Source organism: Nesoenas mayeri (assembly GCF_963082525.1).
Source record: "Nesoenas mayeri genome assembly, chromosome: 2".
NCBI lineage: Eukaryota > Metazoa > Chordata > Aves > Columbiformes > Columbidae > Nesoenas > Nesoenas mayeri.
In genome coordinates this window covers 74,679,692-74,705,514 of record NC_137543.1, presented here as the reverse complement: position 1 = coordinate 74,705,514, position 25,823 = coordinate 74,679,692, and the positions used below count along the sequence as shown (strand labels likewise).

The following is a 25,823-nucleotide window of genomic DNA, read 5'->3' as shown; positions in this document are numbered from 1 at the left end:
TGTTTTATGCAGGTATGTTCAAAACAAAACAACAAGAATTTATACATCATATTTATTTTGTCAGAAATGATGTAAAATTAATACACTGTGTATACAACCTTTCAAGTCAGGCTAGTCATGCTATCACATTTCTAGTCTTCTAATGGATAGAATCTTTGCTAACTCCAAGTTATTCTGAAAGATATATTAACTGAAAACTCTCAGTGCCACTAAATTTTTTATTTGAATATTAATGGTAATTTTGAGAGAGTAGTAAGACATTAACATTAGTAGTTACATAATTAATACCACTTATTGACTTTTAGTGATGTAGATTTGCCTCTTGGTTGCCTGGTGTATAGAGGACACCATGCCTACTTTAGACTTTACTCTCACAAATATTAACATGTGTGCAAAAATTCAAGTTACCTTACGGTGTCTACTGGAATGACTGTAGTCTTTAGGAAATGCACAAAGTATAGAAGGATTTGGGTTAGATTTTACAGATTGAAGGGCTCATTCCAATGCCTATTCCAAAGCTAGGGGAACTAGTCCAAATTAATTTGGGGAGAAATAACTTTTGCTAAAGATGTTAAAATTGATGAGGGAAAAGTAAACCATCTTAAAGAATATTGGAAATTGTTAGCTGATAGATGTAAAGTCTGTTATAGTCTGGATTTATGTAGACAGAAGAAAAGAAGGAGTTTAAAAATATTACTAGAGCCATGACTAGATGTAAAACATTTTATCGTTCCAGTGCTCTCAAAATGTACACATTTGCAAATATCCCTGTGTCTTTTAATTTTACCTCAATGTTACCAACTTGCTAAATGATGTATCTCTTCACTCTTCACTGCTGAAAGTAACTGAAACCAGAAATAGAACATCATGATGAATATGACAAGGAGGAAGAGAAGCTGCTTGTGTATATATCTCACATTCACTAAAGGAAGGAAACCATTAGAATTGTAAATCTCTTGCATAATTTTGTGTACCTGAAGATTTGTCACATATGCAACTCTGAATTCCATTTAAAGCAGTTTAAGAGGGATTTTCATTTTTACTTTATAGTATACTATGATATAAACCACAAGATACCACTGTTTATACACATAAATGAGTTATAATGGAGATGTGCAGGCTCCTCCGTAACACACCTAATGCATAATATTTCTAATTTCATTCAAATTACATTTTGTTTTTGTTTTGTTGTTTAGGTCATGTTGACGAAGCTAAGACAGTTATGACTGGAAATCTTATGATTTACATTAAAGAAATTAGAAAAAGTTTTGGGGTCATCTCTTGAAAGAAGAATGAGCTATATATTCTGTTTGCTGAAGTAAGCTTTGCAGTGCTCCTTTGAAATACAAGGATTGAGAAAGGATAGCAGGAATAGGAGATTTTTTAGGTGAAGCTGGGAAATCATTAGGAGTAAGAAAGCTGGGTAATCCTTCTGCCTTTATGTTGTTGATGTGATTCAGCTCCAAATCTGCCCTTATTTGGTATATTTTGCACAAAAGAAGCTTATCTAGATATCAAGCCAGGTTGTGGTCTGTACTGCAATGATCTGCAAGGTTAATCTTGGAAGCTCTATACATTCAAAGCAACAGCAAAGTGGGCACTATGGGATAATTCCCACCCCTCTTTTTTTACCTAAATTAAAACTTGTTTTGCAAAATTCCCATAGCAGAGGAATTGCCAGGCTTTCTGTCCTTCTACGAAAGAGGGAATGGCATAGTCATGAATATCTGTGCACTGAATGCCAAATGCTCCCAAATGGGAAGATTCTGCGTGTAGAACTGTAAATCTTGCAAAGTCATTTCTTTTTAGTGTTGCAGTAGTGCATTAGTAGTGCATTTAAACTGTCTGTTCATATCTGATACATAATTCAGTCTCCTTGGTGGCTACAGACTACGATAAGACTTAGCTTACTAATTTTTTTTCCCTTCTCTCTCTGGCACTATTTCTTGGCTTTTTAACTTCTTTCCTGTGCAGCATTCATTGTGTCTTTCAAAGAATGTCACTCTGCTGACTTAGACTAAGAGTTCTGTTATAACACTTAAAAGTGGTCTTAGAAATAGTGGTTCTGTTCATAGCTGAAGGATAGCTTTTACTACATTTCAGCTGTGATATAATAGAAAGTCCTCCTTTCCTTATTGTTTAATAACTCTTAATGCCTGTTGTAGCTTGCAATACATGTTAATTTTGGTGTAAACAAGAGATCATATATTTTTTCACTTTCTGGTATTAATTTTTATGTGCTTTTCTGTGCAATTCTATGTATATTTTTGGTGCATTTATAGGGGGTAATACTGCATTCCCAGTGGTAATAAAGTCAAGTCCCTTTAGCAGAGTCCACTGTATGCTTTAGAGGTGTTCACTTTAGAGGCCATTTTATTGTATTATATAATGAAACCTCTGTTTGGAAGTAAAAGCAAACAACAACCAACCAACCAAATAAGCTCAGCTATTATATGTCAGAATACAGCTTAGATACTTGGCCATTTCTGAAGCCACAGAATGTCTGAATTTGCAGCAGTTCTGATACGCAGCACCAGTGTCTAAATTTCAGTAAACCACTGTGAATTAACTCTGAAATAGCAGAAGACTTGAACTTTTCAGTGTAAAATTACCCATGGGTGGTTTAATGGATGTTAATAAGTTGTTCTTTTTTTATTGTTATTTTTTTAAAAACTTTAACTGCTTTTAATGTAGTCAGAGCAATGTTTATGAAATATAGCTTTTGTCTAAGAACATGCATTGCTGTCAGGTTACACATTAAGGTACACCGAACATAGGAGACTATTAATACCAGTGCCAGGATCCACAATAGGATACTCCAGATTCTGACCACTGCCCCATTGTTCCTGCTTACAGAGAACTTGCTCTCAGAAGTCTTTCTTATTTTTATATGTAACACTGAAAAATCTTGGTAAAAGGATCATGAACACCTTGGTAATTTCCTAACAGTTTGCATGGATAGTGACTATCAATGCACAGTATTGTTTATTGATATATTTTTTTCTGTTGGATTTTCTGAATTAACTGGAGATTGTCCATCTGATCTGACTAATCCTTCTGGTCCTTCCTTGCTTTTTGCTGAAGGTAGTGCACAGGGAGCAAAAAGAATGCACCATGCTGCTGGGCATACTCTGGCAGTTGATCTCAGGCAATAGAGTACCATGCAACTACTTGTTTTACAAGAATCTCCTATGGTATGTCTAGGTTGAAGTCATACTGGCTCTATTATGAATTTGATCATCCCTTGATATGATGCAGCCACCCAGCAGCACGCCACTAAACACCTGTGGCTTAGCAGGGTGCATCTGGCAGTGATGTGCAGAGGATCATTGAGTAGTTTGAGTTGGAAGGGACCTTCAGAGGTCATTTGGTCCAACCACCCTGCAATGAGAAATCGCTACTGTGTCCCTCGTGTTGTTGCATCATGTCTACTTGGATGGGCCAGCAGTGAGAGCTGATACAGGTGGAGCAAGAGTCTTGCTACATTTAAAATCCTCTGGCACCAGTATTTCAGGAAGCATTGCACATTAGGACTGTCTCTGGCAGGTAAAGAAGAAAGGCCATAGAGAACAGCATGATTGTTTTTTCCAGCTGTGCTCATGTGCCTGCCCAGCTTACTCAGATCACACATAATTATTAAAGCAATTACAACTAAACAAGATACAGGGTCAGCTTACTGCTCTAAATTATCAGAAAGGTGTATTAATTTAACCCTAAGTTACCTTTTGTCTTCAAGAAACTCTAAATCCTCAACCTACAACTTACTTTTTTACTATTTCCATCTTTTTTCTGGCTGATGTAGAATTTTATCCCCTGAATTTTCAGTGACTAAGATGTTTGATCAAATAAACACCAGAGAATGAGGTGAAATGAGGAACATTTTAAATCATTGACCCGTCAACACACAATGAATGCAAATGACTGTTACACAGCCAAATTTTTTATGTAAGAAAATCCTCATGCTTTGTGGACATCTAAGGGGTCCCGGAGGAGCTTTTTGTATGTGTCTCAGATTCAAAAGTAATAATATGCAGCAAATGTGGGTACATAAGGAAACATGTACATTTGTTTGATATGCATGAACAAAGAGTTCTTCCCATCTAAAAAAAACCATCACCTAATTGGGCTTGTCTTTTCTGGCCCTCAAATTTCTAAACCGCAGGTTGCGGAGGACCTTGTTACCCGGTTACACCTCAATGCCCATGCTGACCAGCTGGTGAGAACATACAGTGCTGGCACAAAGAGGAAGCTCTCTACTGCTGTGGCTTTAGTTGGTAAGCCACAAATACTTTTACTGGTGAGTAAAGGCAATATTGCACCTACAATAAATGGGTTATGTTGAATTTTGTTGTCTTCTGTGTTGCTCTAAAGAAAATCAAGTATTTTTCTGGTCAGTCAGGGAGTAATTAATACACGGATGTACAACTGTCCCCCTTATTCTGCTGCATGAACACCACTTATTTTATTGTCCAATGCTCACAAAAATAGAAAGTGAAGGTGTTTTGTTTTGTTTTTTATTTGGGTCAGTAGGTAAGCAGGGAAAAAAAGGTCCCTCAAAACACACAAATGCTATTGTAGCATCTCATGGCCCAACTGGTTATGTATTTTTTAAAAAAGATTTATTTATCTAGAAGAAAACATCATTTTATGTAAAATTTATTAGTGCTTTATGTAATCTCTACTTTGTATATAACAAGAGAAAAATATATGACCAATTCTACTAGCTTCCTTAAGAAGGAAGGTTCTTATTTTAATTAGTAACTTGGTGTTATTAATTGTTGACCCATATTTTCAGGATATTAATATTTCTTGTTACATCATACTTCATAAATCTGGCTAGTTCTTATATTTTAGTTCAATTTACAAATCGCACAATCAGTCTAATGCCCCTGAATGATATTCATTTGAATTATTTATCACATGTTTATTTGGTGCTTGCACCCTGCTGTTCATTTAGGCCTGAAACTGGCCTTTCCATTTTAAACAATGCCTTTTGTATTGAAGATCAGTGAATTACAAAGATTTGGGAACTGCATCATTACAACACCACATTCTTTTTCACATCATTACCTATTGTTTCACTGGAGAAGTTTGAACATCCCTTTATTGAGCCTTGGCTGGGAAGAGCTAAACCAGTTCAACAGTGGAAAAAACCTTTCAGAACTGTCAAAGGAAGGGAATCTGCTTCACAGAGTTGGGAGGGAATCCAGTGCTTCCAGCAATAGATTGCAGGCTAAATAGAACCAGATAAAACTGGTGTTATCACATGGTTCATGTTTCAGAAAATCAGACACATTTTGCTGCTTCTACCTTCCTATAATTGCCTCACTTCTGACCTGAATTATTTTATGCACATGTTATGCTTAAACTGACCCTAGTTCAGTTAATAAGAGACAGAGATAATCTTAAATCAGTGCTTTTTCCTGTTCTTAGAAAAAACTCGAGCTGTTTTTAGTGTCTTTATGATAGCATGCTACTGTAAGTATCCATTTAAACCTACTTCTTGCTGGAGGGCATTGACTATTGTGTATGTAACAAGAAGAGGAAAGAAGAATATCTAAACATGTCAACTTATGTAAAATATTTGGCTGGCTTTAGAAAGCCAGCAGATTTTAAAGGAGTTATTCAGTATTTTAAAAGGCTTTATTTTGGTCTGAAAGCAAAGACACCGATGTAAACCACTGAATTTGCTCCTGGATTGCATCTAGGATCATAGCTATTAATTTAATTAGTAGTGTGGGTTGCTTTATTTTTATTGCTTTTTATGTTTTCTTTGTTAGCTACCATAGATAGTAGGAGACTGAATTAAATTATTTTTCACCTCTACCATTAGTAGCTAAGTACCAAAATCAACATCAAACTGTATGTTTTTTCACGTTTTTTCTTGAGAACTTTGATTCCAGGTTTCAGCTGGGATTCCTTGATTCAAATGCATTGGCCAAGGCCGTACTATACCAACCTAATAAGTACCACCTTAATAAGTACCACCCTAATAAGTGACCTACTGAAAACATAGCTTTTTTAGAGGAAAAAAGATATGATTTTATTGTGAGTTTTGTTAATTCTTCTTGCTGGGCTGAAGCTGTGGTATGTTTTTGCCATGCTGCTGTATCATCATTTTAATTTCTCTTCTAGGATGAACCCAGCTCCGGAATGGATCCCTGCTCTAAACGCTACCTTTGGAAAACCATCCTGAAGGAAGTTCAGGATGGCTGTGCGGCTGTGCTGACATCCCACAGGTAAGACCCTTTTCCCAGCATCCAGCATATTCCTTTTATCTCTCCTCACCTGCTGTCATCTGAGAGCAGAGGAGCATATTCTGAAGGCATGCTAACCCTGGTGTGAAAAGCAAAATGTGTCTTGGTATTTTATGGCAATTGCTTCCTGCTCAGGAAAACTGAACTTGCATAAATCCTAAATATTTTGTATATTTAATTTTCAAATATTAGAATACAGCTCAAGGGGGGTGCAAGCACAGAAAAAATGATGCAATGAATTCTTCCTCTTCTATACTCTTTCTGTTCAATATTTCAGTGTCTCTTCTTGCTTGGATCAGCAGATTATCTTTTTGCAGCTACCCACAGTACAAATTCTTACAAAGGGAGACAGGAGTGTGTCATGGAGGCACCCCGAGGTCAGTTTAAGGGACAACAGGGTCCAAAACAACTTTTATTAAACTGGTGAGAAACAGGGTTTTAGCACTCCAAAGTGACTTAAATAAAGGTTCGGATATCAGTTGAGGAAAATTATTAAGGGGCAGCAACTAATACAACAGGCGGTCCATAGTGTGCATGTACGTGGCTTCACTCAAAACAATGCCGGAGCCGGCCCTGAGTCCGAGACGAATACACACTTGCCTGAACACGGTGCGGGATTATTTTTAAAGAGATACACGTACTCGTAGTCAATATGGAAAGTGTACACTCGCGATTCCGCGAGGGTAAATTTATAATACACTTGCAATCCTGCAAGGGTTAATTTACTTACACATGCAAATGTGCACGGAATATTACACGTGCTTATGTGGAAGCATGGGAGGAAAATACACTCACAATTGTGCAAGGAAATAATTTATACACGTGCTCATATTGAGCACGGAAAGTTACATGTGCATATGTGCATGGAAAGTTACACACGCAAATGTGCATGGAAGGAAAATACAGCCGCGATTCTGCGAGGATTAATTTTACACGTGCTTATATTGAGCACGGAAAGTTACACATGCATAAGTGCACGGAAAGTATAAATATACTTGCAGTCCTGCGAGAAGTTTTACTCACAGCCGTGTCGGCAAGGCAAGCGCAGTCTCCATCTCGGGGGGGCTCTCGGCGGCAGCACCTTGCTCGTGCTCTGAGAGACCCGCGACAAGGGGCGGAGTCTCGACGAGAATCTCATTTTTATATTGACTGATCAGATCTGACTGTAGGCATTCCAGAAGCTTCTCTGCACCCCCACACTGGCTGTGGGTGCCCCTGAAGCCTCCAAACATCCCCCACACTGGCCGCGGGCGCCCAGCGGCTCAGTGGCGCCTTGGCACTCCCTTCTAATGGCCCTGGCCAGGGTGCTCTGGGGCCAAACGAAAGAAGCTGTTAGCCTCAAGTAGCAGAGAGAGAGGGAGATGTGCCTACTCCTTCCATACTGAAGGAGGGAGGGGGAGAGAGGGGGGGTTGCATCCTGCCACAGAGTGAAAAATCCTCTTCTGATTTTTATTAAGGATTCTGTTTTGCACTAATGTATGAAAAGACTACACCATGACATCCTAAAAATAGATGTCTCAGCTATTCACTGTATGCATTACTGGAAATGATAGGAGTGACCCCATCCTCCTAATAAAGTTTATCCACATTAAATATCTTGTCAATTCTCTGGCATGGTCTTTTGTATATCAGTTTAACAGAGGAAACATCAATACTCTTTTGTAACATCTATAGTAAAATAGAATAAATTTTCCTTTAAGGAATATACAGGGTGTTTCAAAAAGATGGACCTAACCTGTTACACAAAAATTTACAGATGGTTTAATAAGTTATCGAGTTTTACTAACCTTTTTATAAATACTCTATGTTCCCTCCACCTGCTGTATGAACTGTAAGAGTTTCATTCATGGGTACATTGTGGTTGCAGAGACATAGTGATTTCAAATTGGGTCCAGCTTTTTGAAACACCCTGTATTTTCAGAAGCTGAATCTTGAAATTCACCTGTATTTGATCCTCAAGTGCTTACCAGCTTAGTCATTTAGGGAACACAAGTTATGCATCGTGAATTAAGTGGAGTGATTTTCAGGAAACAATGTTCTTTGACTTTTCAGTCCAGATTAAGAATCCTTAGTTGTCAAGCACCAGTTAAACCGGAAAGACCTGTGGTCTAATACACAGTAAACAGCAACAACAACAAATCCATCACATTGTTACTAATTACTTATTTAGTTCTACAAATGAATTACTTGAATCAGATATAAGTACACTTAGAGTGTACATATTTCATTTCTAATTAATAAGACATTGTTTTGTCAGGGTGGAGGAAATAAATTATTTTATACTATTTACACTATTTGCTGAAGGCCATCGGTAATTTATTTGAGATTCTTTCAAAGTCTACTTTATAAGTAAAGGAATTTTTCTTATGAAGTGAATCTTCATACATATCAGCAAATAAGTGCATAGAGATGGTTTCCTCTGTAAAAATTAGTTTTGGAGGTCTATTTAATTAATTTTCAGAGACAATGGTTAATTTTTGTTAAATTATAGTAACTGTCTATATAGGCCTAAATTTGTGTTATTTTGCCATAGATGAGGATTGTTACGCTAAGGGACCAGCAGGAGTTACTGTACCTCAAAGAGACAGCTAACTTCCTGATCTGTGGAAAGGTGTGTTAGGAAGCCTTCTCCACTTCTCTCTCAAATACAGTGGTTTGGCAATTTTCACCATATCCCTGTCCAATTTTAAGGATATTGTTCCTAGGGGGGTACTTAGTTGCTATGCTTGTTCAGTAAAAGCACCTTACTTTGGACTGGCACATGGCTGAGACACACAAGATGATCCTTGTTTAGCTATCTCAGAAGGGTTTGGGGAGGGCACAGAGTGAATTGCAGGAATATCAAAAAACTTTGATTCCTCTTTGAGGTGATGGATATGTCCCAACTGATGTCCTATATCTAATGGAATGCTTTGGAAGAACTGATCGCACAATTCCATATAATATATAGAATAGCAACCCATCTGCCCTAAGCTTTACAAGTCAAAGTTATTACTTATCCTCTGAAGCAGTCGCATCGAACAGGATCCTGCTTTTCTATTCAGCTGCATTTCTGTGTCCTCAATTCTGTTTGGATTGTAGTGTTTTGCACCTTCTATCCTGCAATCAGATTAAGGGTAACTACTTTATAAGGGCATGTATTAATACTATACAAGAGGCAAACTGAGCAAACTTACTTCATTCCTATCCCTCTATACTTCAGCTCAGAATGACCACAAACAGATATTACAGGGAATAACAGAGTCCATGGCACTCACTGAGACTTTCTGACGCTGCCTATCAGGTATTTGCCTGTGGTAATAAAACCTTTGCATTGTGCATCATCAAATTAGTTCTGGACTGAAAACATAAATTCCATTTCAGGGCTCTTTTTTGGCTGTAATGTGGTAGTAACTTTAGGTGTGTACTGACTTGGGTTACAATTTGACTGTTGCTTTTAAAGTAAAAGTTTTTGTGTACCCATTTTTGCAGCTGTCCGGATTCCTTCCACTTTAGTTGAGGTTAGGTCTTAATAATGTTAATAGTGTTCACTGTTTTTGCTATTCTTTAATATTCCCTCTCCCCCCCTCCATTTATTTTGTAGTATGGAAGAATGTGAAGCCCTCTGCACACGCCTTGCTATTATGGTCAATGGAAGTTTCAAGTGTCTTGGTTCTCCCCAGCACATTAAAAACAGGTATTATATATCAACATGAAACCTTCTGCAGCGACATTCAGTCTAAGAGCTGGCTAGACATTTTAATAGTGCCAAGGCAGAAATACTTATGACTGCTAAGCACATCTTCCTTTTCCTGCCATCACTAAATTTAAAAAAGAGACAATTAGGATATCTTAGCAAGCTCAATTGACATATGGTATTGCCAAAATGTTTTGCGGTCTGCACTGGTAGTTGAAAGAGAGAGATCTGTATCTAAAATGAAGCACTTCTGCACTTAACCTGAGGAATGCATTGTGAGAATTCAACATGTTGAGATGAAATAAACTGCTTCCATGTGGAGATTTCTTGCAACAGGAAGAAGCACTTTTAACAGGTCAGCAGTTGGTAAGACAATGTATTTTGAACCATCTCTGCTTCCTACTGAATTCACTGGCACTTGCAGATATTTATGCTATGTTTTCTGTGTCTTTGTCCAGGTGTGCATAAGCCTCTCTCCTGTTTCAACTCTGCTCATGAATTAATTTCTGTTAATGAGGGTGGGCTCATACCACCACAAAGGAAACAGAATAAGAAGCTGAGGGGAAAGTGGTTGCAACTTAGAATTTTATGACACTCAGCTGTATAAAATGATACAGCTCATTTAAAGGCAGCAAAGCCACACTGTTTTGTGTGCACTCAGCATTTAGCACTTTTAGGTGCAGATAGATTTGACAGCGTAAACAAGCTCTATAGAAATGTTTTAGAATTGCTGCCTGCAGTGGTTATAGGGCAGAAGTTATCTCTGTCTCAGATAACTTCTTGTCCCTTGAGGGCACTTTTGGCTTTCTGTCCTTCCCTTTGAGTAGAACTGTAGGCTCTTGTTTCACAGCTACATTAGCATGATGGACTTAATTTGCATTTACTTTAATAAGCTTTCTTCTTCCAAGGTTTGTTTTTTGTTGTTGTTTTTTGTTTTGTTTTGTTTTTTTTAATCAAGACAAACTTTCAGTTAGAGAAGTTACAACCTGGATGGTGAAAAAATGAGGCCTGCTTCTATCTTTCTGATTGTTCTGTGTGATCTTAGCCATCTTTTCATGTTTACATACCTTTCAGAGAATAGTTGCCTCAATTTCTGGAGCGCAGGCACCCTTTATTCCATTTGTAGTAAGAGGGACAGTTGACTGTTGTGGACAATGCAGAGCTTAGGCAGGCAAAACTGCTTTTTGAAGATATGTGTGTGTCCCCTAATAAGGAAAAACGGTATTAGTCACTTCATTTGAGCGCATAAAGTCAGCAGGGATAAATGTGGGTCTCTCCTTTTTGTGTTTCAGATCCTCTGTAGTGAGTGCATGTCTCTCTCTTCTCATCTTGAGAGGGCAAAATCAGGCACTCCACAAAGGTTAGCTTCTTCTTTATCTTCTCAGTGACTTTCTCATTGTTTTGTCACTTCCGATGTTTCCTTTAGCAGCATCTTTTCATCCACCTTCTTAGGAAACAAGACATCATAAGCATACCCATAATTATGCACCATATTCATATAAATAGGACGTATTTCTCAATTTGCTGCACTGTCTCTGTAGATACACCTCGTTCAGATCACACTAAGCAAATCAATGCAGAAGAATAAATGATATGACATGCTAGAAGTATCTTCAAATTAATTTTGAGGATATAAAGGCATTCACAGATCAGCCATTCAAGAATCAAGGTCATGATAAGAATGATTGGCACTTATATTCATAGCAATTATTTGTTTAAAATAATTGTAACTTATAAAACCCCAGACCTTCTTTGTGTTAAGAAATTTTCATACTGTCAGCAGGTTTGTGTTCCTTGCATTGCTATGACAGTTCTTTAATGTATGTCAGTAGCATTAATGTGGTAAGGTATGTGCACTGGATGCCAATATTGCTGAGACTTTCAACAGCAACTCTGTAGTTGAAGATGCACTAAAATTGTTAATTTAAAGCATTTAAAACACAACTAAAATCCCTTTAACTTTTAGCTTATTGAGTGATTTAGTCTCCAAATTTTCCAAACTTATTGTTTAGGAACCTAATGAATTTTTTTAAACTTTAGGAGCTTTTATTAGGGAAAAATGGTCACCAGCTTTATCAAAGAGTTAATTAAAGTCAAGCAGTTGTCTGAATTTGCTCTGACTGTCTAATTAATTTTCTTGGTTTCTGGGAGCAAAGCCACTGTAGAGAGCATAATCTTAAAACTTCATATACACACAAGTGTTAAAGCTTGCCTTTTTTTTTCTTTAATTAAGCATACAGTAAAGACAGTTCCATGCTTTATCTAGAAAACTTTTGATAAGTACTGCTGAGAAGCCAAAGACTGTCCTTGTACTCCTATTACTTCGTTGCTTACTCTATCTTCCAAACTTTTCTCCAGACAGAACTCCTGATTGTGGTTTTCTTTACTTGCCAAGACTGTGCTCCATCGTAAAACCCAGGATATCACACATCTAATAAATAAAGTAATTGTTAGGAGATTAAGAAACCTAATTAAGAAAACCAGTTCCCTTCCCTTCCCATGATTTAACTGCGCTATCATTCTCACTGCCGTACAGCGCAAAATGTTGTTCCTTTTCAAGGGATAGACTGTAAGGATTTCTAAACCTATCAGGAAACACCTACAAGCAGAAGAACACTTCCTTTAAAAGTCACCTTCACTGCTGTATTCACTAGTCAGTTCTATTTTTCAGTGTCTTCCTGCAATTAGCACTTGTCCCTGGCACCATCTCACAATAAGAACTTCATCACCTTACATTTTGTTTAATGAAACTGTTCCATGAAGCAGTGTAAGTGAAAGAAAGCATAAGCAAAACTGATTTTGCTGCATCTGATTTAATTTAAATTATTCATACCATGAAAATGGGTTTTTGTGTGCTATGTGTGTGAAGGAATTATCCTAGTAATATACGTATTTATATTAACAGGTAAGAATGGTACTAAAATAAATTAATGAGGACCATAGTTGTAGATTATTGTGTTATTTGTCAGATTTTATAGTGCCTTTTTTTTTAATTGCTCTTATTTATAGGCAGCTCTTGATTTCCTTCAGTCTGTCTTCAATTTGTTTCTGCAAATCAAATTTAACAAATATTTTAAAATCAAGTACAAGTGATCTGATCTAGCTTTGAGGGTGGGAAGAAGAAATCTATACACTCTATGAATACTTAAACCAAATAAAACTTTTATACAGCTTTTATTTATGATAAAATGAGTCCTGTGTTATAACAAATAACAGTAGGAGCGCATTTTGATATTACATGTGATTGTATTAGCATGTCTTAATACTGTTTTTCCTCTTTTAAATGCAGCTATGTCCACTAAAATGACACTTTTTCTTCCCTTTCTGTCAATTCTGTCTGTCTTGATGGTAATCCTCAGAATCGTTATATTTGCTTTTGCTTTAGTCCAGTTCCAGCCTGTAAAGTCTAGCTCATGATCACCTTTTTGATGGATGTGTAATGAAGGCTTAATAGGTCTTCCTTGGGGTCCTGTTATATTTTCTGCTTTGTTGTGATGGGGTTTCAAGGATTCGACTTTCTCTCACTACACTTTCAGCCCTTGGCAGATGCAAAAGACCATAATCTTGGACCGAATACAGCTTTGTCAGATGGCGGTACAGAATTCTGCTATGAAGGGTATGGGTGAGCTCCAGGAAGATCCTAATACGAAACATAAAAGCTTCATAGGGATATAAAAAGTGGCACATGCTGCTTCTAATGTGTGAGACTTGATTAATTTTTACAGCTCTTGTGCAAGCCTGTTACAAAATACTCATCTAAAAATGTCTTCTTGCTATAGGTGTAAGTGTTTGGGTTTCTGTTCCCAGCTGTTGAGGCCTGACTATATTTATCTGTATTTAAACAGATTTAAAGTACCCTCAAATGTTTCTCAGTAGGATAAGAAGTGTTGGACTTCTTTAGAAAGCCGTTTTGTTGCAGGTGGCAAATTTCTGAATAATGCCAAGAAAAGCGTTAGCTGTGAAGACGAACTGAAGGGCAGTTTCCAAAAAGTTAGCATCTTAGTTCTAGATGTAGTTTGTATGAGATAGATGTGTTAGATGTTGTGCCCATTAAATTGTAATTTCAGATGACTCCTGCCAACTGAGTCAATTATTCTAAATTGTGAATGGATTACATTTAAATGCTCTCTCCAGTGCTCTCCATTATAAGTAATGTTTTTTAAAAAAAATCACAGAACCATTTCCATGTTAGATACGGATGGCCAGTCCTCTGGGAACAACACTTTGCATATTGTCCTTCATTCTAGGGCCATCTGGACAGACTCCTTGTAGCTGAAAAACCCATACCAATTTTTCAAGTGCTGGACACACAGCAAGTCTGCTCAAATTTTATTAGCATACCATCTGATTAAATTACTCAACAATTAATCCAGTTGTTATAGCAGAGTATAGGACGGAAAAATGTATTGGCAAGCTATTTACACTTTACCTTTCTTTACCTTTTTTTTAAAAAGATTGATTGAGAATATTTCATCGCTTTTCTCAAACACACACATGTAGATTTCTTAAATGGAAAAGAAAGAAATAAGTTTAAAGATCTCATCAATATTTCATCCTTCAGTGGAAACAGTGTTATACTAATAGATATACTGGCAGTAAATTTCTTACATGCCATAAAATATAGAAGTGAATATATTATTCCCATTCACTAAAAAACAATTTCCTTTTGTGCATGAAAAATGTATTAAGGCAGTGGATGTGAATTCGTGTAATATAGCTAGCTATTAATTTGTCTTCCCAGAAGAAAGCTTGAAAAAAAGAGTTCTTAAACCTTTAAAAACACACAGACTGAGAATTCAGAAATAAGCAAAATATTTGCATTCTCGTAAAATTTTGTGCAACATTAATTGAGCCCTGCTGTGCCTGTGCATTACAATGCATTTTTTTGTCATTTTATACTACGTTTTCCACAGGACATTGCATCATATCTGTGGACCCGTTCATTCAATGAGAAATGTCTAGTTAAGAATTCATCTTTTCTTCTTTACCTAGTATGTGATCTGTGTACTGTTTTTACTAGACAGTTTTCAAACTTGTCTCTAAATACAGTATTATCACCATTCATCGGAGCAGTGCTTTATAATATCAACATCTACGTTTTCCAAAATACTACTGGGAAACTGGATTTGAAGTAATTATTCCCATTTTATAAAGGGATAACTGAAGCATGATGGTTGAACTAAAAGGGTTTGAGTAGTCAATCTGAGCAGTTTATAGCAAAATATTTTCTGTTCTTTAATGTTCTATTCAAAATACATTGCCTGTTAACTTTAGGTGTAGCTGTGGGTGTTTCTGAAAGTGCTACAAATTCCTTCTGCAAATTGGAGCCTTGTGTCTCAAGGTGGGCACTTAACATGGATAGGAAAGTGGCAGTGAAAAACGTATCTATGTGAGTTACCACAGATCACACAGGGGTGTATACTGGGGTAAAAGGATAGGATTTGGTTCCCCAGGACCGTACGAGAATCATGAATCACTTTCTTTCTTTTTCTCTTCAATCTGATGTCTTATTTGCAACATTTTCTAGATATTTCAGCAAATAAAGCCGCTTGTCTGAGCAGGTACCGCCAGTATATCTTATAAGACATCAACTGAAGGGACTTAATGAAGAGATGTTGTGTGATGATGTAATTAAAACTTATTACACAGTGCAAATATACCAGTGGTTTAAATTTTAATTTCACAACTGATCTCCATTCTAGCACTTGAGATATGACCTTGAAGTGTTCATAAGGTTCTTTTACTAGTTACTAGACATTTTAGTGTGGCATAGCCTAATGTTTTTTCTTCAAACTCACTTAAAAAAAATATAGACCAGAAAACAGTGATAACAACACAATGATTATGTTACTTCGTGCTACTTTTTTCACTGTTGAGGCCCAGAATGTACTTTGAGGAAACAGCTTTGGTTCTTTGTAGTCTGTGGCATCAGCCTTGCACAGAATTGTGATATTGCTGTCCCGTTTTCTTTGGAAATGTAATATATAAATATTACAAGAGTAACAGTTCTCTTGAACTTGCCTGTATGTGCAAACATATAAACTAATATACAGGCAGGTTTTGTGTGTGCACATGTATAAATAATTAACAAGAATTTTTGAGGTTTTTAACACATATTTGGAAATCACCCCTAAGCACTTAAATACCTACATTCAAAGAGCAAAGCAAGGTTGTACCCTGCATTACTCAAAACCTGAGGCTGTCACTGTTATGACAATGACATTATTGAATAAAGAAATTAACTTTAGATGGCTTGATATGAAAGCCTGGAGTGTGTTACTTTAAGTGTTACTCCTTGTTATAATAATAGTTTTCACATTTCTATTGTTACCCTGGAAAAATCATAATAAATTAAAATATTATGGAAAAAAACCTATTAATGGTGTATGGAAGACAGACTGTTTAATTTATTTGTTATGTTTGTTTTCCAGCAACACTGAGGTTGTTCTGAGAAGGAATCGCTATTTTGCAAGTGACAGTATATTTACATTTTATTTTAGCTTTTTTCATAATTAAAAAAATACTTCAGATTTAATAACTTTTGTCCTTCCTGGATATTTTCTTTACCTGCCACTTAATAGATGAAATAATTAATTTTATAATGTGACTTAAAATCTTAATCTTATCTTAAACTGCCACGAATTTATTTTAAAAGTTTTATTTCTTTTTTCAGTTTCTTTTTTTTTTTTTTTTATGTTTTTCAAAGTGTTTTATTTTTAATCTTGTTTAAGTTTTGTTCAGGTTGTAAATTGTACTTGCGTTTAGGGGCTGAAAGGAAAATGACCTGAATCTGTATCTTGTGCTTCAGCAATCATACTGGAATAACTCAGTTAGGTTGTCTAGATGAGGCTTATTCACTTAGGGAAAGTAGAATTATATCTGTCTGAAAATTAATGTAAACCGAAGCAGAGGGGCAAATGGCACAGTAGGAAATTATTCTCCCTCTTTGATTTATGGCATTTACTCTAAAAGATGCAGTTCTTTGCAGACATTAAGTGTCAATGCTCTCTTTATTATTTTTTATTTTGTTGTCCAATAATGTGATTTTGAAGTAATCTTTTGATCATTCAGACTAGTGCATACATAAAGTATGCACATTATATTTCTACCAGTAAACTTTTCGAGAGCTGTAGTTTTTTTGATGTGTATATATATATAGCGCAACATTCTCCAGGAACTTTAATCTTTGATTAGTGGAAAAAAAGCATATGGATTATAGGATATTTTGATTATTCATCAGGGTTTAGGAAATAGGGCTGTGTTCTCGATTTTATGAGGTTACATTCAGCAGTTTCACTAAGATTAAGATGAAGATAAAAACATGGTAAATGGGCTTAGGAAAAAGTGTGATTCAGTGAACTGGTCATTCTGGATCCTGCTGTAAATTTCCAGGTTTGATTTTGTTCATTTGTGGAGAAGCAAATTCCAAAGGGCTTAAAAATAAATAAATACATACATACATACATATATATTTAAGCAAATAGAAGTCTGTACATATATATTTAAGCAAATACAAGTCTGCTGATAATAGACTTTCTTTTTCACCCTTCATAGAAAACAGGATTTCATGGGTCAGGCTTAAATAACCCCCACTCAGTTAGTTTCTCTAGGGACCTCTTGTGATCAGCCATGCGTGGCAACAAGGCTTTGTATTTTAGCAACTTTTCTTCTTGCCCCTATTCAAATCTCTGAACCAATACCTCTGAGAAATGGGCAGAAGAGAACACTGAGAAACTAGTATTACTTGGTCTACTCCCAGTGGCAACTCTTCTAGTTGGTGTTTATGAGAATTTTCAGCCTTTGGGCAACTAAATCCACCTCCATTCCCATTGCAAGGTGAAAAAGAGCATCAGGAAATCAGTCAGGGGACTTTCTCATCAGTGTAGATCTGGCTCCACTTTATTCCAATGTGACTACAGCTTATGTAAGCCACGAATCTGAAGTAGTTTTATATCTTCTATCTTTGTACTGCCGGCAGTGTGGCTGTGGAAATGTACCACGGGCTGCAAAACCATTCTGAGAACTGAGGAAAGATTTCGGTAACTAGCCCAGGCTGACCTCCTCTTTGTGATATTTATACTGAAGCAACTGTAAAATCAGATCAAAAACCTGGCTACCACCATATTCTCTCTCTGTCAACAGCCAGAAGGGAAAAGTATAGATACAAGATAAGCACATGACGTTACGTTTCCGTATTACTCAACCACTCTTCAGCAATTTGTTGCTTAGAGGTTTCCTAAGCCAGAGGTGGTCTTACTGGATTTCTGGCCCCTCACCTCCCCTACGAATTTCTCTAATCTGCTGTTCAACTCAGGTCAAGTTCTGGCATCCAACACATCCATGTCAATGAATTGTACAGTTTCCCTATGTGCTGTAAGAAAAATTACTTCCTTTTACTCATTTTGCATTGTCTTTCTTACAATTTAATTTGTTACCCCCACTCTTGCATGAGAAGCATAGGAGAGTGAAGAATTGTTCCTAACTTACATTCCTTAGGCCAATCATGATTCTGGGCTCTGTAAAAAAAAACTTTCTACTTTCTACCACCTTGTCATCTTCCTTTCATGGTGAAAAGTTTTAACCTATTAAGTAATTGCTGATATGGAAATTGTTCCATTCCTTGTTGTCATTTTATATTATTTTTGTTCCCTTGTTGTTATATTGTTATTATAGCTGCTCAGCTAGCTTGAGGACCTCAGTAATTAAAGGTATGGAGTTGTTGGCTGTGTTTTGTACTCCTTGCTAAGCTCATGATTCTGCAGCTGATGCTGTTGTTAATATTTAAGTTAATTAGTTTACAACTAATCTGGGAATTGATGTTTTAGTTTCAGTCTCATGGTGGCATTTTACTAGGTAAAGAACTCAATAAGTAATACTCAGAACCTTTAATGAGGTGAAAGTCAAGCACAAACATCTAGTTTGACTGAGAGAGAAGAGAGAGGACAGAGAGGAAGTTTTTTTTGTCAGAATATGTGTGTTTGTGTATATGTATAGACAAATAAAAATGCAGGTGTTATTAAAGTAATGTGGTAGAAATTAGCAGTGGAAAATATCTTTGTTGAATAGCTTTGAGGAGATGATGGTTCTTTTGCAGCAGATGGCTGTTGAACAGGTGTGCTGGCTCAATTTATGCCATTTTAATGATAATGTTTCCCTCCCTAGGTCTTGAACTATCAGGTGCTAGAGGTTTGATACTAACAGCGCTAATCAAACCAGATTGGGCTTTTCTCTGTAATTTCACTTTACGTTTCTGAATTAATGACATTGTTGGAATCAGAGAGGAAAACAGAATAAAAAAAACGGTCAACTCAATTTCCATTGCCTCAGTTCACTTCTGAAAACAGCTTGGTGATTATAGCAAGGGGAAATGTTTATTGCTGATCAGCTTACTCTGTATGGGGAGTTTTTGTACTAAAATGAATTATGAAATCAAGGTATAGAAGCATCATAATTTGACTAGCCAAAAGAAAAAACAAAATCTTTTAAAGCTTTTTATCTTTACCATGCTGGTCTTTATACCATTTATGATTAAGAATCAAACAAAATTAACACAGAATTCTGTCTTTGCTAATCAGAGTTTTGATTCATTTTCTTTCAAAACTTCATTACATACAACAATTTCATTTTATAAGACAGTTGAATGTCTCCTTAAGCAAGCATTTTGCAAACGGTAATTCAATGGTGGCTGTGTAGAGATGCTAGAACACTGATAAAAATCAATGATCTCTTGTAAAATGTTTCCTCAGGTTGGCTGTCAATTAAATTGAACACCTTTCTTAACTATATCTGTCTTTATAACATCTTTTTTATTGTCACATGTATTTTTTCAGAGATGATGCTATGCATTTAAAACATTTAATCAGAGATCTATTATGTGTTAGTAAATTATTGCAAAGCAAATCAGCCAGCTGCTGCTTTGGATTCCACCTTATTCTGGATCTCTTTGGTGTAACAGAACCGTTCAGGTGTCAGGTCTTATCGCTCACTTGATACTTGGTACCCTGCAGCTTGGACCCAAAAGGATTTAAATCATATAACATTCTTCAGGAATCAACAAAGACGACACTGCATCTGGAATGTTTCATCTTAATTCCTTTCAAGCAGTTCAGTGGTTGTGTTTTATTCCAAAAACAAACACCAAAGACCAAAAAATGCTTACAAGAATTTATTTGTAATGTGGCTTTTCACACAGTGCAACTTCTTACACAGAAGCTGCTAATGTCATAGCTAAAGTGTAGCAATTACAGTTTCATTCTACAGAAAGAAACAGGATTATTCTCTGAGAAGATCCTTGGATATTGTATTTTGAATTAATGTAAAATTCTTAATAGAATAAAATCTGCAGTGTAGAATATTTCATTGTGGAAACTTGCACTGCTCTGAATTCAGGGGGGACTTCATTACTTTATACTAAGAGAGGTTCTGTTCCAACACAAAATTAAAGTTAAAGCCCTTACATTGCTACTCATGTATTATAGATGAGGGACATGTGATCCTTCGTGCAGGTATTTCGCTGAGAGCAACTCAGGCAGTGGTTAAACTGGACACATGTATCAAAATAGTCCTTTCTATTTTTCATTACACTTTGATATTCTGTAAACATTTTTTCTATGTTGGAAATGGGCAGCATCACAGAGTGTGCTGTGATACATCTGCTTTGAACACATGAAGATGCATTTCACACCTCTCAGATCCAAGTAACCCACCTGCTACACTGGATCATGAGTTGTACATAGAAAAGACATGGGAGAGGAAGGTATTGGCACAAGGGAGTCCCTAAGGGGATAGTCCCTAGAAACCAGAGAACTGTAGTAAAGGTTTTGGCGATGGGTAATCGTGGAGCTGGAGAGTGAAGAAATAGAAGTAATGCTGGAGTGAAGGATGTGAGAATGGTGGTCAGCGGGAAGATGGAGGAAGCTGCAGATTTCTGGGGAGATGTGGACAAAGCAGTCTGAGCTCCCTGCCCCACTCCCAGCTCTGCCTTTCCATCGCTCACCGGCAACAGGGAACAGCAGCGGCAGCAACTGGAGAAGGATGTGAACCCAAAAGGAGGACGTGCAGCTGCAAAGGAGGGCTGGGAAGGGAGAGATGCAGCAGCAGCCCCGTGTTGCCTCACCTCTTTGCTGAGCTCTGCCCTTGCACCTCGCTCTGGGAGCTGGTGCTGCACAACTTGCAATGCTGAAGCAATATGTGCATAAAATGTGTTTGCCATTTCAGTGTTTGTGGGTTTATTGTAACTTCCCCAACTAAATATTAACAGTGAGTAAATCTAATTTAAAAAAATAATGTGTTGGTTACATTGCCTGTACTTAACTTCTATCACATGTATATTGAGAAAGAGGACTTAATTTCCTAAATTATCCTGAGACAGATTATGTGTCCATACAGCTGAAGAAAATTAACTAACTTGGTCATCTCTCTAAATACCCCTATAGTTACCTTTGTGTATCTGTAAAGCACAATTGTACTCACATTGCTAAAATAAAAGCTGTGCAGCTTTGTTAAAAGATTTGAAAAATAGTGCTACATGCTAATTTTTCTCATTAGAAAAGTTAAAGGATTTTTTTTTCTTCTATGGTTGTGATTGGTAATCACGGTTTTCTGCTAACCATTCAAAGCAATGTGGTAATTAAAGCATACTTTAGTTAGCATAAGTTCAGGTAAATTGCACAGTGAAATATCTGGTAGTAATTAAAATGTAGGCCTAACAAATTTTTGTTTGTTTCTGTTTGTTATCATTGATTTAACAACTTTCTTATTGAAATTTTGTTGTTCAATAGTATAACACTAAAATCACTGTGATAATGGAGTAGACATACATGATGTTATTTGACATAACCGTTACAAGAAAATCAATTGAAACAAACGTTGTTCCTGTCTTCATAGTGACAAATGGATTTATTTTGCTGTGTACTGTGTATCATTCTTAGGTTTGGAGATGGCTATTCTGTCAAGGTTTGGCTTAGTAAAGAAATAAGCTATCAAAGAATGATTTTGGACCATCTACAGCTGCATTTTCCTGGAACACAGTTTAAGGTACAGCTAAAACCTCACATCATAGGACTTGTTCTATGGCAGGATTAAGTGTGGGCTGGTGAGAACAATATATATACATTTGGATATATTGATCTTTTCCTTAAAAAAAATAGGTATGAGCATCTCTTTCATTTTCCAGTTAAGCAATTCTTAAAAATCTGAGTTGTGATATATTGATCAGATCAACTCCAAACAGTAATTTAGGCAACATAAATAAACAAGTCCTTTATCTGAGTGATATTTTTCCTTTTGCTTCTATTGTTGATGAATTTGAACTTGCCTTTGTGTTTACTTGAAGTAGGAGTGCACTATAGTCACTGGGAGTATTTGCTTTGATTGCTTTCTGATAAGGTGCATAGATGATAAGTCTCTGTCTTTACTGAGATGCTTTAATTTGAAGACGAAGCCTTGCAAAAGACCTACAGTAATTAGATTCCAAGAAAAACTCTCAGGGCTTTTTTTTTTTTTTTCAAAACAAAACAAAACAAAACAAAACAACTTTATCTGCATTTAGGGAAAGAATGAGCATAAAACTATCCTAAACTTATCTATCTTTTATAAGATTAACAAAATGTCATCTTAGAACATGCACAAAATATGTGATCTTGAGTAAGAACATTCCTTTTTGCTACCAATGTAGATAAAATGCATTCTTGTTTAAAAGCTCATGTTTTCCATGTTAAACTGTGATGAGAGCCTCTCTGAACTAGCCTGGTTATAACCAAGTGTAACTTAATTCACTTATATCTGCCTGTTTCTCTCATTCTTTCTCGTTTTCAGGGACAACATCTCAACCTGCTTGAGTACCACGTACCACGAAGTCAGGGATGCTTAGCAGAGCTCTTCAGAGTCCTAGAGAACCACAAAGCTATTCTCCAAATCAAACACTACTCCATTAGCCAGACCACGTTAGAGGAGGTATTCTTTTATTTTTATATTTTATTTTGTTTTTCTTCTTTTTCTTTCCTATTCTTTCCTCTATCTTCCCTCACTCCCCCTCCTTATTTTTCTGAAGATGCTGTGTATTGCAATTATTGGTATAGTAGAACACTATAGCATTTGATGGATTAGCCAAATCTATGTGGCAAACCAGTAGTTCGAGGCCATCTCAGGTCTACACAGTAATTTCATGATCCAGCTTTTACGCTGGAGATAAACACTGCGGTACAGCATATAGCTGGATAAACACACAGTGCAGTGGGTGAGCAATTGGCTGATGGGCTGGGCTCAAAGGCTTCTAGTAAATGAGGTTATGTCGGGCTGGTGACCAGTCACTAAAGGGGTTCCACAGGGATCGGTATTAAGGCCAGCACTATTCAATGCCTTTATAAATTACTTAAACTCAGGACTTGTAGGATTTCTTAGTAAGTTTGCCAATGACGCAAAACTGGGAGGAGCTGTTGATATTCTCAAGGGTAGAGAGGCCCTGCAGAGGGATCTGCACAAGTTGGAGAACTGGGCAATCACCAACCACAAGTGCTGGATTTTGCACCTGGGACACAACCACCCTGGCTGTACATACAGACTGGGGCATGAGATACTGCAGAGCAGCTCCATGGAGAGGGATCTGGGAGTTCTGGTCGATGGCAAGTTGAACATGAGCCAACAGTGTCCCTGGCAGCCAAGAGGGCCAACGGTGTCCTGGGGTGCACCAAGCACAGCATTGCCAGCCGAGTGAGAGAGGTGATTGTCCTGCTCTGCTCTGCACTGGTGTGGCCTCACCTGGAGCACTGTGTGCAGCTCTGGTTACCATATGATAAAAAAGATATAAAACTACTAGAAAGTGTACATAAGTTGGTGAAGGGTTTAGAGCAGAAGCCACATGAGGAAAATCTATAGTCACTTGGTTTGTTCAGCCTGGAGAAGAGGAGACTGACAGGGAGACCTCATCATGTTCTACAGCTTCCTCGTAAGGGGAGGAGGAAGGGTAGGAGCTGATCTCTTCTCTTTGGTGACCAACGACAGAACCCGAGAGAATGTCAGGAAGATGTGCCAGGGGAGGTTTAGATTGGACATTAGGAAAAGGTCCTTCACCCAGAAGGTGGTGGAGCACTGGAACAGGCTCCCCAGGGAGGTGTCACGGCCACAAGCCTGACAGTGTTCAAGAAGAGACTGGACAACGCCCCCAGACTCATGGTGTGAACTGTGGGGTTGTCCTGTGCAGGGACAGGAATTGGACTCAATGATCCTTGTGGGTCCCTTCCAACTCAGGACATTCTACCATTCTACGCTCTACAGTAAAAACATCACAATAAGCCACATATCTGTACTGTGTGCAAATATGATTGGTGCTTAGACACATCTAAATCTGTGTGGGATGAGAAGGTGGGACCATGAACTGCCACATTCATAGTCCAGAAGTTGGAATCTTACCACTGTCCTTGTCAAGGCTGAACCAGTCTGTGTAAATTACAGTAAGGCTTAGCTTGCAGGATATTTTCCCTTGAAAGTTTTCTTTTGCAGTAAGTATCGTGTTGCACACCAGGGAACAGTGGCAATGCACAAGCAGATAGAAGAGATCCCACTTCTTAAAACTGTGAAATCCTATTTGCGCAGAAGGAAGAACAGAATGATGGCAAGGATGGGTTTCTGGGTGGTTGTGATGTGCTAGATCACCTTCATATGCAGCTGCTTGTTATATATTCTATAAAGAGAGAGAGTCATATCTAGTCAAAACATTAATTTTCCATGATAGATGGTGTGAACTTATTCTTTTTTTCTGTGTGCAAATAATTAATGAAACATTCTGATTTGTATTGATCTATTAAATGCTTGTAAATGATCTATTCACTCAATGGCTGCATATAAGGCAATTTCAGCCTGTTGATTGTTCAGTCATTGTTCGCTCAAGCTTATTTCCTCTCCATTATTCATGGTGAATCATCACCTCAGTCACCTACCCTCGTTTCCTCTCACTGACTAGCTGTCAGTTTTAAACAGGAAAATAGTTCTGAATAACAAACACCCTTATAATGCACCCCAAGTTTTTTTGCACACGAGTACAATCATTTGAATCAGGACTAGCCATCTTTAACTCCCCATTCCTTGCTGTCAAGTAGTTGTATCATTAAAAAGCTGACAAGTCTTTCTGTAGTAAGACCTGCTTAAAGAAACATCAAGGAGGAACATGTTCAGAAGTATACTTTCACCTTGAAATATATGGACTCTCATCTGTGATAGTTATTGACAGAAAAAGCAGGCTCAAATTCCTTAGCTGTGTGATTTCAAAGCAAACTAAAACAATTGTTTCCCACTAACTTGTGCATCAGTAAAATCTAATTTTCATATATGCTAGTAGCTCATTTTAGTATTATTTTTATAATTATTCAATCACTCTATTAGCTGGAGAGGGAAAAAGGAATTATTTCCAGAAATTACAAAATATATCTCTACAGGGCTTGCCTCAAAAGAAACTATTAATTTTTGTGTTACAAAAGCTTGTGAAAGCATCTAAAAAAATATTGTCAGCTATGTCTTCAAAGTTTCAGTTCAAGTACTGTTATTGTGACAGTCCTGCCTTTTTCATGTCTTACAGGTATTCATTAACTTCGCTACACAACAGCAAGGAGTTCTGCATTCTTCACAAGAATCTCCTGTTCTTCATCATGACCACCTGCCAGTCTAGGCTCAAAAGAGGATACAGTTTCAGCAGCATATGTGTGTGTGTGTGTATGTTTGTGTATGTATATGTGCATTTTACATGTAATAACTTTCCAGCTGTCAACAATTTGTGTATGAGAAACACACAGTAGAAGCAGAAGTGAGTTTGCATTTGTAGGCCAGAAGGAATGCTACCAGTTCTCAGTAAAACAAGAAACTGCTACATGCAGACCAAAAATCTGCCAAAAATTGAC

The 25,823-nt window shown here is 37.1% G+C and overlaps 1 protein-coding gene across 1 annotated transcript in view; it reads left to right on the top strand.

Annotated features, from left to right (window-relative positions):
- Positions 1-25,594, top strand: part of ABCA13 (ATP binding cassette subfamily A member 13) — a gene marked incomplete at both ends in the record, with an annotated part of 166,975 nt that extends 141,381 nt beyond the window's left edge. The window contains 5 exons of the mRNA XM_080364158.1: positions 4,163-4,297; positions 6,136-6,239; positions 21,864-21,969; positions 22,750-22,887; positions 25,505-25,594. Of these exons, the coding sequence (XP_080220284.1) occupies positions 4,163-4,297; positions 6,136-6,239; positions 21,864-21,969; positions 22,750-22,887; positions 25,505-25,594 (573 nt within the window). The remainder of the gene's footprint in view (positions 1-4,162; positions 4,298-6,135; positions 6,240-21,863; positions 21,970-22,749; positions 22,888-25,504) is intronic.
- Between the last annotated feature and the right edge of the window lie 229 nt (positions 25,595-25,823).